This window comes from Pecten maximus, chromosome 6 (genome assembly GCF_902652985.1).
Source record: "Pecten maximus chromosome 6, xPecMax1.1, whole genome shotgun sequence".
NCBI lineage: Eukaryota > Metazoa > Mollusca > Bivalvia > Pectinida > Pectinidae > Pecten > Pecten maximus.
The window spans coordinates 17,185,371-17,203,488 of record NC_047020.1 but is presented as its reverse complement, the minus strand read 5'-3'; the positions used below and the strand labels follow the sequence as shown (position 1 = coordinate 17,203,488).

Below are 18,118 nucleotides of genomic sequence, written 5' to 3'. Positions count from 1 at the left end.
CCCCACGCGTCTGTGTATTCTTGGATAATGAAATCTATATTTGATGTATTCTGTATTTGGAGTGTTATTTTACACATAGAGAAACATGGCCTTCTTAACTTTATTCAAAATCCTATCCATGCTATAAAATCAGCTGTTCAAATTCCTGGTCGTCACATAATCTTGAATTGCATTCCAATATTATATTCCAGATATCTTATATCTCACTTTTTTTAAAAAATAAAATTGAAAAAAAAAATGATAAAAATAGTTTATATTTCATATAATTAAGTTTATTGCATGATCAACAAATGAAGAAAACATATTAAATATCACCCAATCATCCACCTATTAATCCATCCATTCATCCACCCATCATATAATCTTCATTCTGGTACGATTGTAAAAATGTAAGTTTGTTTACATACACAATAAACTATCACTTCCGGTTTACATAACATAGTACTTTATTCACATTTCCAAAGTCACGTGTTTGGATGACGTCATTTAAACAAATGCATGTATATATGTCAATGATATGTACAATAATATATTATTAATATTCCGAGCTACAGCCGTATGTACACCGAGTATTCTGCATTCACCAACAACCCCTCAAAATAAATCACCCTCGTCATGAATGTTTGACCATGGGTTTGTCTAGTTCACATCGGGTTTCTAGCTTACTAGTTCACTTATGGTTGTCTTGTTCACAAACGCTGTCCAGTTCAATGATCATTGTGAACTCCCAGAGGCGATCCTGATGGACAGTAAAGTAAAATTGCACAATTAATATCCAGTACACTGTCATCACGCATGTTGCGTCACAAGTTCACTTGGGTCCATTTTTATCGTGGGCACGTGCAGTGGTGACGTATCGCGTGTTGTGTTCACGTGGAGTGGTGAGGTCGGATGAACCATGTGACCTTGGCCTTGGTCCTGCATGTGTGTGGTGGACTGGCAGTAGTCGTCGCTGGGGTCGGACTTGATGTGTATATTGTTCAGCGGAAGTGACATACCCTGAACTTCACCCATAGCCTCATTGTGGAGACCTACTTCCGTTGATGATTTCCCGCCATCCTCACGTTTCTTGTTTTGCTTCCTCTCCTTGGCGCGACGATTTTGAAACCAGATCTTGACCTGGCGTTCGGACAGTGCTAGGGTCTGGGCCAGTTCGGACTTCCGGCGGATTGTGATGTACCGACTGTAGTGGAATTCTTTCTCCAACTCCAGGCGCTGGTGGTCACTATACACCACGCGGTACTTGTCCTTGGTTCGAGTCTTTCCTGAAAAACACAAAGCAAGGCTCATCAGCATACGAGTATTACAGGTTATGAAATCATATGGCTAGATGGTATTCAAAATAATCATCAAAATGCTTTCTTCTTGTCCCAACCCAAACCCTAGTGGTTTTTTTGTTTTTTGGTGTTTTTTTTCTCTCGAGCAAAAAGTAGTTTATAAAATGTTAAATCTGTATGAAAATTTGTATGAAATACGGAAATATTATATTTTGGTACTTCCTAACAGATTACGTTTACACGTGCGTCCTTGTTATCTACGGAATGTTTTCTTTGTTTTATATATACTGTTATTAATTGTTTTTCTCCTAGTAGGAAAAGCTTCATATCAAGCAGACTGGAATCCTGCATTGATCTAGACAACGGTCGTCTAGCCGTCTCTAGGTAATTACCTGTAGACAAAGCCTTCCCCTATCTCTCTATACCAGAGATAAAACATGGACATCATCATTGTGCAAGATCGGAAATTCTGCCGCACGAGTTCGGTCGGTTATTTGGGAGACAATTCTCCATCTCCGGTTTTCAAGTGCCTTGGGCAAGCTTTAATTAAATGTTTGGACCTGCGAGACTTGCCTTTACCTGGTCAAACAGGTGAGAGCGTCTTCTCGGACATTCGTGAACTGACCAGTTACGGCACAAGTGGTATAAGGGCCCCAATGGGACACGAGGCAAGTCAGCGATAAAGATCGCGGTCCGTTCTTCGCATTAAAACCTTAAAATATTAACACTGGACACTGGCCGAATAATCAACTGACTATTGATACCGATTGTGTAAATTGGTCCGTAGCAAATGTAATTACCGATATAAAGCTGTAGGGTATTTTTATCATGTATCTGATAGCTCGTGGCCGTAGTTACTGTTAAGAGTAAGGTGTTAAACTGGACCAATGATAATATCGCCTTGTCTATTATCACGTATTATAGTTTTATATCAGTTTAAGTGTTAAAACGACATATTTCACCTATCAAACATTTATTTCAATTGGACAAGCTTTTATGTCACTTTTACACTATTTAGGGTGGAAATATTTGCTTTGGAAACATTTTAATATTTCCCTGGAGATTATTTTTAGAATGTGATTACTAGACTTAGTGGTGATATTTTTTCTCGCATAAAATGTATGATGTATAAGAACCTCTTTGAATGATCATTAGACATACCGCTTTCTATTGCTTAAAGATTTACAGAGAACCATATTCGTTCGGTTGCTCATCCCACGGTCGTTAGCACTAACGATTACGTAAAAATGGCCGAAATTTAGCACGGACAATTTGCAGTACTGTCCGTCTTCCGTGGACGATTTGCGGTTAATTCTAATTAAATGGACCTCGCAGTAGGTGGCGGTGGTGGGAGAACTCTTCTTTGATTACATGCTGGAATTTTATGTCTTGTGGTTTTCCCATCGTGGGTGTGTAATTATCGAAACCGACTCCGGAAGGCCAATAATCTGGAACCGTTTCGTATAACAACCGTTTCCGGAAAATGTTTCTAGTAACGGACCGGATTGATCGGAAATTCGAAATTATGCATAAAATTGTTGGTTTACATATTTTCCATTTTTAAATGTATTTCGGTATAATTTGATTTCAATCCGTAAATGATGTGTATCGGATATTTCACTAGCCCTGACTAACGCTTAGACCTGTTTAACTGGGAGTAAACATGGCCATATGTTGCCGTGTTCCAGTGCCTATTAAACCAGACACCGAATACCTGTATAAGTATCGAACTGAGCTCTATAACGCTCTATTAACAGGTTTGAATCATAGTTTCGAGTTATCTCATTTTAAATTCACAAGAAGTCAGTAATATATTTTTAAATTTTATTTTCGATTGTTAGAATATGGACATTTTATTACAGTTAGAGTATCACGATCAAACTAAAACAGAAATGTAAGCAATACATTGTATTTCTATCTATGTTTCCCTTAATAGCGTCCGTCGTCAGTTTACATCTGAATAACTGTATTTATCGCTTTTCTATTGAAGTTTCAACACCTCTAGCAACCCTCCCAATCCCGGGGGATCAAACAAGATCCTACACCCCCACTGTAGCATTCTCAGGCGAAGCTGGCCATTGTTCTTCTCCGATAAGAACGGAACACATAACAAACATCTGCATAATCTTTGTCATGAATCCGCCCAGACAGATCAGAGAAGTTTTAAAGATATGCCCAAAATAAAACTTCAATGCCCTGTACCTATACACAATCGGAGGATTTCAACAGGGAGTTTGTCCTAATATCATTCCAACAACCGCGGATAAGTCGCATCCACTATCGGTCGGACTAATCCAGCCACGAGATTGATGTGTTTCGGCTATTCATCAGTGACGAAAGAAAATAGTAGTTAAACAGCGATTCCACATTTCTGATAATTCCCCTCTTTGATTTATTTTGTCGAGTTCACGAGTATGAGAGCCTTGTTATCACGGATAGATCCTCAGTGAAAACACACGCGATATTTGAAAAGCTATATTCTGATAGCAAGCGCAGCTGCCTTTGTCACAGCCAGTGTTTAATAACTCCAAGATATTGATACTTAGCACATTCGTGTAGAATTGGAATTCAATTTCGATAGATAAAGTGGCCAATTAATTAAATGTTACCCTAATTTATAACTCAGCTATTCTCGGATAGACGGACTTTCTAACACCCTTGGTACTTTTTGTACTAATTGGTTCGAAGAAGGAAAATTGAATTTATGTTTTATTTAAATGCCACAAATTCAGAAGATAAATGGGTTTGCACCAAGTTTTATACCTTTAGCCTAATTCAGAAATTCTGTAGGAGAATACAACCCGCGTATATATCAGGACACGTCCGTGATCAACGTTATCTGAATAATATCAATCTTTTTATTTTCTTAATAATTCGCTAATAAAATAATTATATATCGCCTTCTCTATAGTTTGAGTGAATTGTTTTATGAATTACTTTTCAATTCATTTTATTCAAACAACTCAAAAGCTCTCTAAACTACAGACATAATAAATTTCACGCTGAAATAAAATTGCGGATACTGATGTAATGTTAGGTGTTAATTAGGGGCTATACGATCCCTATAATAGGTTTATTACTGGACTAGTATACAGGTTAGGGTTTACAATCCCAGCGCTCTACTTACCACATACATTTACAAGTTTACAACCTTACAGTTTCTTAACAATCATCGTCATTATTTCTATCCATAAAATGGTCCGTTAACAAAATGTTTGTAAACACATTGATTTCCACTTCATTACTTAGAATGGTAAATTTGGAAAAGATTGTTTGCAAGTTTGCAAAAAGTTTGGACAACATTATATGCAACGTAAATATGAATATAAAAACATACAAAAAAAAGAAGATAATTTTTAAGGATGTATTTTAATGAAGTTATAATATTTGTCATTTTATCTTGATTTTGTGTATTTATTTTAATAATTCTGAGGACACACTTGGTTTAAACATGTACGATCAATTGAAAATTGCGTAAAGACTTTCAATTTATTTTCAAGAGCCAAAAAATGCTTGTGTATTTGAAATCCAATTACCGGTGGAGGTTATAGAGATCTAGGGGAGATTTACGGGAAGTCGCAGTTGATTGGGCCAATGTTTGTAATGGTCAGTGTGAATTAACCTGACAAATTAACGTCCGAGTGTAGGTGTCTCTGATCTGTGGTCATTCCATTGTGACCACTGGGCGGAGCGACAAAAATAGATTGGAAATCAATCCTCCCTGAATAGGTACGAGGATCTCTAACATGGCCGTTATGTCACTATTGTTGGGGTATGAAAAAGTCTACGTATTATCTACACCTATTTGTTATATTTGGGAATCCAATTGTTGTAACAAAACCTTCGTTGTCGGAACCAATTAAGAGGATATCTCACCTGTATTACAGGTAACGGGTGGTCTGGGGCGATCAATGGCCACTCTCAGATTATCCGGAATTACCGGGATTGACCATAACAAATAAAAACTGACCATTCAAAGATCGTACCGAAGATTGGAAAATCACAGTTTTGTACGTATGTAATTCTCTACACTTTATATGTTTATGAGAATAAAATCCTATTGTTGACATCCTCGTGTACGGTTTTTGAGTTGCCGAGAGACATTGTAATATCGAATCATAATTATTAAAGAAAACCCACGATTATTCTTCTATTCATAACCACTTTGAATAAAATAATTTCGAAAAATAAATTATTTATCATTTCAAACCTCAAAATTGAATTTCAAGGCATCTCCACCAGCTCACATTGCAAACTTTAAAGAAATTTATTTTAAAGAAAGGAACTAACCACACATCGTCACGTGTCAGCATGGTCAGCTATATGGCTTAAGAATTTACAAATATTTATGAAATTAATTTTTAAAATTTTAATTAATTATTTTACGGATTTATAATCATTCCTGTCTATCTAGCTGTATCAAATAAACAATCAATTTTATTCATATTATCAAATAGGCAGCTTATAATAAAATACTTTCTGAATTTTTCAGTTTGTAAAGGGTATTATAAAAAATAGACGCTAATGTTTTTTGAGTGACACGTTAGAAAATTCTGTTCCAAAAAAAGGTAATTCAAAACCTAAGAAAAAATGTGAAAAATATGGTATTTTTAGAATAAAATTTGCATTCATATATATACATTAATAAATGATAAAGTAGTCTGGCAATTACCTGCACTTGGAGTACTAGTCGTGTAAGAGGCTTTCTTCATCCAGTCGAATGGGGGTCTGAGCTGCTTATTGGACGGCGACCCGGAACTCCCGGAGGAAGTGGTGGAGGTGGGGGACCCCTCGGACTGGGGGGAACTCCCCAGGATCGTAAGGGTCTGATTCCCCTGGGGCAAGGGAGCCTGGTGTTGGTTGTAATCCATACCCCCGGGGCGGTACGAATAGTGCATTGACTGTGGACTGTAGGAGGAGGTTGTGGTTGTCGGCATCCCAGAATAGTTCATCCATTCGTCCATCCCCTGGGGTCGGGCCATGGACGGGCTAGATCCCGTCACCCCGTACGTGTACTGTTGTTGTAATGCCGTGTTAGGATCCACATACTGAGAAAAGTCCTGGGTCTGTGAAGTGTACTGGGTGCCCTGGTACCCAGGGAAATGTCCGTATGTATAGTTGGTGACGGGGGAGGGATGGCGACCGGTTGGAAACATGTTATTTTCCTGGCAAAGTACAGGCATTGTAACACCCAGAAACTAGTCCTAAACACCCCAACAGCCTGTGTTTGATCACGTAGATTGAATCAGTCCAGACGGAATACACAGTGAAGTTACGTCCTGGTTCTAATATACAGGGACAACAAGATATGTTGTCTCCACAGATTTTTTTTTAGACTGATAACACAGGTTCTACCAAATGTATCCGAAATAAGTCCCAATTTTTGGCCGATTTTGATTTACAAACAGTTAATTTGTCCAGTGTTATTTATATGAGCTCATCTACTCCTGTGTTGTCATACACCTGTTCTCATCTGCCTATTTATAAGCTCGCATGTGCTTTATGGAAAGTCATTGTCCGTATTTGGTCAAACCCCGCCTTCACACAATTTCACGCATTCTGATTGGACGCGATGCTGAGGTATCGCAGGGAAAGATCAATGCGGCGCCTTTGTAGTGTACTTAGCCCCGCCCCCTGGCCAGGTAACAAGTTGAAATTGTATCAGGTATGTACGTGAATGGGAATAGATAGCTTACGGATGAAAAGAAAAGATTAGCTAATAAAACAATCTATTTACTCACGGATTATTGTAACGTTTTATATCAATTCATTATATTCTAAATAAATCAAAGAAAATTAGAATTCTGTATACTTGAAAGGTATTTTTTTAAATATCGTTCCTATAACTTTAAACACTTCTTAATATAACTAAAAAGGACATTCTGGTTTTGAAAAGGCTTCATAACACTTAAAAACCAATAAATTCAATACACACGAAAATAAACCGACCAAGTATATAAAACGTTCACGTAATCCCGACCCAGGGTGTTGGGTACTAAGCGAGTACAGACAACTCGTGATGACAGTAAATGGATATTTTATGGTCGTTAACTTGTGGGCTATGATAGCCCAGAATGTTTGCTTCACAACTATCTGTGTAAATACGATATGTCCACGACCAGACTTTGATGTCAGAAGATCCCCCCCCCCCCCCCCCCCCCCCCCCACTCCCTTTCACCGTTCTTCCTCCCCCACCCCCTAAAACACATACGTCACACTCTGACCATCCCGGTCCTACAAATGTTCATTACAACATTAACCTAGATTGTGCATCTTAATGACACCTGGGGAGGTTGATATGGAGACTACATCCAAGACGAGGCTCGTATTCATTTCATTTCAATTTATTTCCAAATGCAACATAGCATATAGGATTCCAAGATGCTTATATATCATACAACCAATCCATGAAACCAAATTCATGCTCAAACAAGAATTGTGCGTTCAACCCTACTTTCTTTAACCTCAATTAAATCATGAAGTTACTGTTTAAAGAAAAATCTAAACATTGAAATTAATATTTCACTAGAAGTCTTTCGAAAATTCTTTCAAATCATCGAAAAAAAAATTAATTCAGATATCAGATTTATTACCGAAAGTATTTTAGCAAAAGAACGGTTTGATGAATAGGGGCCTAATGTTTATGAACTCCATGTAGTTCCCGTTTATAGGTACAATGTATCAACAGGTTTTGATTAAAAGGTACATTCAACGTCGTAACTTAAGTTATAACAGATTATATGGGAAATGTGCTAAATGCTTTCCTTAGTATTGGTATTAATGTTCATGCGAACATTGATGGACCTTCATTTTTAATATAAACCGAGGTGAAACAATGTTTAATTTACCAATGGCTCTCTATTCACTTCAAACGTTAGGGTAACCTTACTTCAATGTAGATAAGGCGCTCGGGAATAAAATGTTCAGATAATCTTCGCTTTGCTTTTGTCACTTTCCAAACAATGTTACCTTCACATGTGCCCGCCCCTCCCCGGAGATACAGGTCCCTACCCCTCCTCGTAGATAGGAACATCAGATGCTTATCACGAGGAACACTTTGGAAGTTCAATAAAAATTCCCCATAAATTAGATAATAATAACAGGTCGCCAGGAAAATCCTTTGTTTTCTCCACATGTCGGCATGACCATACACTCACTGACTTTTGATGTGGCCACATCAAATAATTTCAATTTTAATTTAGAAATGAAGAATTATTTAATTTTACATTTTCCGCTTTTTCTTCAATCAGGTGTACTTTATAGGTTGCCTCGCCGTTCAATTCTTACATGCGTTATTCATCGAAATAAAAGTGCTGAAGTGAAGATCCAAGCAGCTAAAATGTTTATATTGATTTGAGGATTAACTTGATAAGTTATTACCGATTTATAAAATGGATATTAATGTATGTTTTGTAGTTTTGATTGAGATTGAAAGAAAAATAATTTTACTAAAAATGTTTAGGAAATTTCTTGTCGCCAGACATGTAAATTTGTCGACAACATCAAAACGCGTGTTGTGATTAGATCATGGTGATAGGACCCATACTGATCCCGACCCCCGGGATCCGCTATCCCGAGGGGGCCGGGGCTCTGTGATCTGTGTACCACACAGCATATGTCCGTAGTCATCGATTATTGTTAATCCGTATGCTTTAATATTGATAATCATTGGATTAATTTTACAAAGTATAAGTGGCAATCCCGCTTGTAATTACCCGCCGAACATCGATATTTTTTGTCGGCGAAACATCAAAGAAAGCACTTTCAAACATTAATTAACTTTAATTTAAATGAAAAGGCCTAAATATCATTTTGTAATTTATATTAAGGAATTTATTCAAAAATACAATAGGTCTTTCTAAAACTACATTTGTAGGTGAATTAAGAAAAAGAAATGTTTCAACCCTACCACCTAATGGACAAACTGATATTGACACCAATGTTGAGGCTGCTGACACTAGAATGACACGCTACCTGACTCTGTCACTCACCTGAACTCACAGGTACAGCAGGTCCGCGTGTATCTCACGGCGAAGTTAATTAATATGACGTCACATACATACTTATCTTACTGATATGAAGATGTATCATATTACCTGACACACACACACACCTTTAAATGCTGTGTAAACGGTTTTATACTTTGTATGTTTATTATTTTAGATTAATACCATATATAAATTTATATCTACAGCCAGATGGAAGTAGCAAATCCCACATTCACGTTTCTCTCTATTTCTATTAACTCCAATATTTAATTATTAGGTCAAATTCCAACTGATGTTTTCACATTATATATATATATATGTGTGTGTGTCAGATTTATATAAGTGTCTTGACACTTGTTTCTGATTCCTTTTTGTATACTCTATATGTTGTAAATTGTGAAATAAAATACATCTTTGTTTCCCTGTGTGTATTGCCTTGTAAGGTAGACGGGAGCCGAGGGCAGCCGAGGGCAGCCTAGAACAGCCTTCACCAGACATGTTGATTAGTAACAGGACAAATCAACACATGCTGTAATTAGATCGCTGTGATAAAGAGCCCATACGGCTCTCTGATCCCGACCCCCGCGATCCGCTGTCTCGAGGGGGCGGGACTCTGTGATCTGTTTACCACTAAACATATCTGCATTGTTTATCGATTATCGATAATCCACATGTTTTAGTATCGATAATCCCTGGATAAAATCCTCAATAATAAGTAATTGATATAATTATCTTGTTCAACTTCTCGGCAAAACTTCAAAGACAGAATTTTAAACAATTCATGGACTTTTAAATTTGACCGAAATGTCTTATGTAAGTTTTTTATTTGAGATATAATCATGGAATACACAATCGTCCCTATCAAATCAGAGACAATCGGGACACCAAAACAATGCTAAATATCTCTTACCAACAATACACACAAACAAATACAATTCCCGAAAACAAACGAAATAGTTTAAACATAATTTTGAAGAAATTATTCAAACCTCAAAAAATTAAAATCGCTATTTGAAGAATGGATGCTGACATTCCAGATGATGATGCTGACATTCCAGATGATGATGTTGACATCCCTGACACGTTACCTGAGCTCTCTCACTCACCTGAACTCACAGGCATGACAGACGAGTTAATCTCGCGGGGATAAATGACTTATTGATAAATTATTGATACTCTGTTCATCTAACAGTTTCATGTCAAAAGAAGTACATTTTGTTACAAGTTTGTCCAGATTATAATCAGAAACATAAATATAGTTATATCTATATTTAAGTTTCTGCTATAATCACGGACTTATATCCAATTCAATTTAAATGCTTATTGTAAATTCTACATGTAATTACATAAGTAAATTGATGACGATACATATACAAACATACATAACGGTTTAACAATATAAGTATAGTAATTATATACCACTCTCCTGGGGTTTAATGGATACATCTGTATATCTAAATCCGTGATATAATGTATTTAGATTAAATGTACTCATTTCTTTTTCTTTATAAAATCACTTTTTTTTTTTCATTTTCAAGGTTTTATTGAAAGCACTCTGACACACAAACGTGTGTAACAAGCAAAATAACCCTTTTCCTTACTGACCGCATTTAGAGTTCTCAGTCACTAACAAGGCCCGTCACCAGACATGTAAATTAGCATCGAACACTTCAACACGTGTAATGATTAGATCTTAGAGATACAAACCACGGCCCCCGGGACCCGCTATCCCGAGGGGGGCGGGATTCTGTGATCAGTATACCACAAAACATATGTGCATAGTAATCGATTGTCGATAATCCATATGCTTTAGTATCGATAATCCCTGGATCAAATTCACATTCAAAATTCTAATCGAAATCTTTTCGTGTAATTAATAGAATTACCTGGCTCATCGATATTTTCTGTCGGCTCTACATCAAAGATAGAACTTTCCAAATTACATTGACTCTTTAATTTCACTGTAAATATAAACAGATCATAACATTCATTTACACAATACAGACCAAATATGTCAGAATAAATCCTTGTGGTGTATGAAATAATTCAATCCTAACATTTAAACCAACTATATTTGACGCGAGAATATTGGCATTATTGATACGTTACTGGACGTTTTGTCAGCATCTTAACTCACAGGTACCGGTTATATCACAGGTGATTCAGATGACGTCATATATACTTAAAATTACTGCTACAAAGGGGCCCCTACAAAGATGTACATTGACTAGGTAAATTTAAGGACAACCCTCCTTCCGGTTTTGATAAAATTTATACTGTATCTATATTTATTAGTTTCGGTTTGTCAAACATTTTACCTTTGACTAAGATATGACTATATTTCCCATTTCGATATCTATTTATTTTGACCATATTTTAATTTACCATTTATCAGTCTAGGACAATAAAATACGGAAAACATTGTATTTAGTTTAAACTGTGCTTTATTTGTCAATTTCCAATTAACAATATATATACAACATATAAATGATACAAAAAGGAATCAGAAACAAGTGTCAAGACACTGATATATATCTGACATTCATATATATAGGTTGACGTATTGTATTTAATATATTTATTATTAGTATTTAAATTTCTTTTTAAATATTTCAGATGTAGGCCCGTACATATGTAAATCAGTATAGAATAGATCCTTGTAGTGATTAATCGTAGATATAAAGCCCATATGGATCCCGACTCACCAATAAGTCCAGAAACCTATTTACTTAACATAATAAGGAACTTCATATTCTAGACTCGTTATCATATTTAGTTATTCTTTATAATTACCGTGGTAGTTTTGCCGCGGATAGAATCGACTATCTCATCAATCCCGAAAGGCCCGAAAAATAAGTAAGTTTGATTTACCTCTTGATTTGAAATTCAAATCATCAATTGGCTCATTGGCTCATTGGGCTCGCATTTTTTTGGTTTTTTTTTTTTGGTTTTGTTTGTTTGTTTGTTTTTTGTTTTTGCCTCCTTTGCTTTTTTTTCTTTGAAAAAATGCATTTACAATTCTGTAAGAGAATTCTATATTAAGGAAAAGTACAACCAATTTAAAGGTTTATGGAGAAACTGGGAGATGTCCTATAGATATTAATATAAACATGTAGATGGCGTTGGTTTAACACGTGTCTGGATATTTCAGAAAACTTTGTTTACCACATGTTCATTACTTAAGAATTAAAGCTACACAAAAAAGTGAGAGACCAGTTTATTTAGTCCTGGTTAAATGGAAAATTCGTCCAGGGGACGTGTATTCTATCTTAAAAAATAACTTTGGTATGAAAGATTATATGCTACGTTAGAATAGAAAAAAGACGCAAAAATTATTTGTAAATTAAGAACTTTGAATATTAAACTCCAAGCAGAAGTAGGAAGATGGAGAGGAAGTCAGCAGTAGGACCGGATATGCCCACTCTGTTATAGTGCTATAGGTGATGAATCTCATTTTTTATTTAGTTTAAAACTGTGTTTTATTTGTCAATTTCCATTCAAAAATATATAAACAACATATAAATTATACAAAAAGGAACCAGAGACAAGTGTCAAGACACTTATATAAATCTGACACCTATATACATGTATATAGGTTGGCGTTACATAACAACATAGACATGATAAAACACAACATCGTATCATAATGACAATACAGTCTAATGTAAATACATCAGTTGTAATTTGATCAAATAATTAAATATACTGAAGTTAATAAAAAGGGAGAGAAACGTAAAAATGGGATTTGCTGCTTCCATCTGATTGTAGATATATATTTAATGTGGTATTAATCAAAATAATAGACGTACAAAATAGGTACATGCTACGTAAGTATTGAAAATCTGTAGGATTTTTTTTATTTTGTGTGTGAAAATGATAATGTAACATAATTAAAGCTGACATACATCCGACATATTACCACCAAAAATATCAATTCAACACAAAACAAAAGGAATTATACACAATTTGTTCTTTAAAAAAATAATGGATATAAGCCAGTTAAAAAAAACCCTATCGTATATGTTGTGGTATGGTAAAGTTATTACTACTACTGAATACTTAACGTTTAAGTTGGGTACAATATGTATACCATCACGTATTACCGATAGTTGTGTATATAAACTATGTAATATGTATGTGAGTGAAGAATAAGATCTTAGAAATCTTGGAAAATCTTTGTGGTGGGACCCTGCAATATGTTTATCACAGATCATACCAGAACAGTTATCGTATACCAATATAACCGATATGTTTACCACAGATCATACCAGAACAGTTATCGAATACCAATATAACCGATATGTTTACCACAGATCATATCAGAACTGTTATCGTATACCAATATAACCGATATGTTTACTACAGATCATACCAGAACAGTTATCCAATACCAATAACCGATATGTTTACCACAGATCATATCAGAACAGTTATCCAATACCAATTACCGATATGTTTTAACGGCTTAACGATCAAATACTAGAAATTGTAGACTGCTTCACATATTTAGGTGTTACTTCTAAATCGAACGGAAACTTTGCAAATGCTAAGCGTAAGCTTATCGAACAAGCACAAAAGTCCATATTTTCAATATTTAGAAAAAAAATACGAAATCAGGCAATTCCTGTTGATTTGCAACTCAAACTTTTCGATTCGCTAGATGAACCGATTTTGTTATATGGAGCAGAAATCTGGGGATACGAAGATCTCAAGTCTCTAGAAATAATACATCTTAAGTTTTGTAAAAGAATATTAAATGTTAGATCTAATACACCAAACTATATGATTTACGGAGAGTTGGGAAGATACCCATTAGAACTGAAAGTCAAGAAAAGAATGTTAAATTTTTGGAATCAACTTTTGACAAATGAAAATAAATTAAGCAATATAATATATAGGCTAATGTCGAGTTTGAATCGCAGCGAACAAATGAGATTTAAATGGTTAGATCATGTGAAACAGATTTGTATTGATACTTGATATACATATATATTTGTATATTTGACAGTGAACTACACATGAATGCAAGTTCTTATAAGTATGAAGTCAAACAACGTTTACGTGATATATTTATACAAAAATGGTTTGCAGATCTAGAAACTTCTTCAAAAGGTCAGTTTTAATTCACAACTGAAAAAGAATTTACATTTGAAAGTTATTTAACAAAGTTGTCAGATCAGAATAGAATCACTATCACAAAATTGCGTACTTCAAATATCAACTTCCCCGTTGAAACTGGACGATGGCATGGTATTCTAAGAGAATATAGGCTGTGTAATTTATGTTCTGGTAGTATCGGGGACGAAGTTCACTATCTGTTTAAATGCCAAAATGAAGAAATCACTTGTATAAGAAAAAAACATGTAGCTCACTTCTTTCTCAAAAATCCAACTATGCTGAAATAAGAACGTCTGCTGAACATTTGCAATTTCCAAATTATGATCAATCTAGCACTGTTTCTAAGAAAGGTGATGCTTTTGATATAAATATACTACATGTATATAAAGCAGAATGTTTATGTATATTTACATGTGTAGTTACTTGTATTATACACTGTATGTATCCATCTTGTCATGCTTGTTTCTATTGTTTGTCACAAATGTCCTCATGTTACACATCTTTATGTGTCTGATTACTGGCAGAAACCTTCAATGTTTAAATTGATACAGTTATTGAATGTAAATAATATCAAAGAGCTAACTCGTTTAGGCAAATTTATTTTCGAAGCTAATAAGATTCGAGCCGCGTGTCTTTAACTTGTTCATTTCCCCATACATTCGCTCCATATATTTTAACTTGATACACACAAGTATTTCACCATACAATCAGATCTGCCTGATCTCAACGGGGGATGTGCGAGTTTCTGGTAGGGGTATCCCCAACCACTCTCGCATCTCCCTCACCGTTGAGATCATTCATTTGGATCAAATATATAGCTTTTAATATACTGTTATTATATCAATATTATATGTAACCAATAGTACATGATTTGACTAAGTATAGACTTTTATATTTAATATAAGTTATTGAGTGTAACTTATGTCAGTGAATTGTATCATGCAAATCTTATTTTCGAAGCCAATAAGATCCTGGCTATATGTACAAACTCGTTCTCCACTTTGTAATTTGTATTGCTGTTCACGTATATTACGATTTTATATATTATAATATGTACTAATGGGCAATATGACCCACAGTTAATAAAGAAATTGAAATTGAAATTGAGTGTATCAATAAAAATCTTGAAATCTTGTTTTCAACTTGAAGGTCGATATTTCTTGAATCTGTCGATACCAAAAATGGATTGAAAACCTTGATTATACTTCCATGATTGATTTTATCATCGATAATTTGTACTGGCGAAATATCTTTTTTTTTTTTTTTTTTTTTAAAGCTTGATGTGTACAGTAAAATGCGTACAATGCTCATGGTCCACTTAAATTCTTGTTTTTCATAGCTGTTCCTTTCCCGGACATTATTTGTACAATTTTATCACCGCTACTGTCTTTTCTGATATTTGTTTATAAGGGTCATATTTTACTCCGTCAGAGAGGAGGCAATAAAATAGAAAACAATATTCATGTAATGTTGCCGAGGCTTTCTTAATATTAATGACATTTTAAGACCTATTTTTTCTCGAAATATTCACATGCAAAATAAAAGTGGAAACTTTGTAATATCATCCATATGGTTATCATTCAAATCATACGGCATTTTTTCATTCTTTATTCTAAGCGTACATTTAATGATCGATGATGTAAGAAAAACATGCTTTGTAATAATTATTTTCAAAACAAAATTTGTTTATTTATCTATAAAAATCTCCTGTCTTTTTTATGGACGACTTTGAAGTTAATACTCTCAATCACGAACAGTTTTATAAAAGTTGGACACCCTCAATCACGAACAGTTTTATAAAAGTTGGACACCCTCAATCACGGAAAGTTTTATAAAAGTTGGACACCCTCAATCACTGACAGTTTTATAAAGGTTGGACACCCTCAATCACGGAAAGTTTTATAAAGGTTGGACACCCTCAATCACTGACAGTTTTATAAAAGTTGGACACCCTCAATCACGGACAGTTTTATAAAAGTTGGACGCCCTCAATCACGGACAGTTTTATAAAAGCTAGACATCCTCAATCACGGACTTTTTTTGTTTTGTTTTGTTTTTGTTTTGTTTTTCTAAAATTGAAACTTTCTTCCACGGACGGTTTTATAACGATTCAAGATCCTATTTCACGGACGGATTTATAAAATTTGAACACACTCATTCACGGACGGATTTATAAACTTGAACACACTTTTTCAAAAACGGATTCATAAATTCTAAAATTGACGGAAGGATCGATACAATTTCAACATCCTCTTCCACGGAAGGATCAATAAAAGTTGACAACCCTCTTTCACGGAAGGATCTATAAAAGTTGAACATCCTCTTTCACGGAAGGATGACAACCCTCTTTCACGGAAGGATCTATAAAATTTGAACACCATCTTTCCGAATCCAATTCAATGTGAATTGTTTTTCTACTTTATCATAAATGGAAAATTAATCAAATATGTTTAAATTAATGAGATTAAGGGGAGGGGGCTATGGACCAGACATGCAAATTAGTCGACAACACTAAAATGCGTGTAGTGATCAGATCCCTGTGATACGACCCCCGGGACCCGCTATCCCGAGGGGTGCGGGACTCTGTGAACCACACAACATATGTCCGGAGTCCTCCATTATGGGTTAATTAATATGCTTTATTATCGTTAAATCTGTGGATATGAATTATCATATAAATAACTAGGGCGCTAACCTATTGTTAATCTGTATCGGTATCAAGAGTCTCCATATCTTCTTACATTAATCTGATTAATCTTCATACGTAGATTATCATTCATTAAGGAGGGAAACAGAAATTAAGAAGGAAACAAATGTAATGATTGATAAGAATATTTCAGTGAACGACAGAAAAATTGAACGAGAAATAAAAACAAATCATGTTTTATGATGAACATAAATTACATACATCTATAACAATCAAAGCTTTAAAGTTTTAAGTAGTAAAGCTAAATTAACCAGTAGTTCATGTTACCAAACAATGTTTATATTTATAAAATAAGACATAATTCTGTATTAAATGGTTTTTAAATCAGTTATAAAATAGTGTTATAGGCTACATAGTGTCTCGTGGGCCTAATATGGCTGGGTATTGATGTTTTATTATAGATATGAATACATGTATCAATACGTGGCACTTAAATAAACATCTCTGTCTATCTTAGTCCGTGCTTTTTATCACTGTCTCCGAAGGGTCGACTCGTTCAATTTCTTTAAAAATAAGACGTGGAAGAAAATTTATTTACAACAATAGAAAAATTGAAGGTAAAATTATGAGACATTTTAGACATAGCTTTGATCAAATAGTTATCTTACAATGTTGATATTGTCAGTATTTATTAACTCTGAAAACCATATGTTAATGCGGAAATAACGCATGAAATATTTCATCGAAATTGTATGATACATTCAAACAAAATAATGTTTTTGATGTGTGGATTACATTTCATTTACTTACATCCGAACTCACGCGTGCGCTTACGAAATACACACCTCACATGTATATATATACATGTATATTAATTAAGATGACGTCACACATTAGACTTAGTATGTGCTACATACCAACAATTCAATTCAATTTATTTCAAAATGCAACACAGTATATATGATTCCAAAATACATATTTCTCTCGGTACAACTACGACAGGAAATTAAAATCTATATCTTCGGATCACCAACACATAGTGTATATGATACATTGTACTAATAAATACATATATATTATACAACAAT

The 18,118-nt window shown here is 34.6% G+C and overlaps 1 protein-coding gene across 1 annotated transcript; it reads right to left on the bottom strand.

Annotated features, from left to right (window-relative positions):
* Positions 1-256: 256 nt before the first annotated feature.
* Positions 257-6,751, bottom strand: LOC117329111 (homeobox protein CDX-1-like). The gene is made up of 2 exons (XM_033886844.1): positions 5,950-6,751; positions 257-1,265 (listed from the first exon to the last, which is right to left on the bottom strand). Exons 1-2 carry the CDS (start codon positions 6,458-6,460, stop codon positions 790-792), a joined length of 987 nt encoding a protein of 328 aa, XP_033742735.1. The 5' UTR covers positions 6,461-6,751; the 3' UTR covers positions 257-789.
* Positions 6,752-18,118: the final 11,367 nt, after the last annotated feature.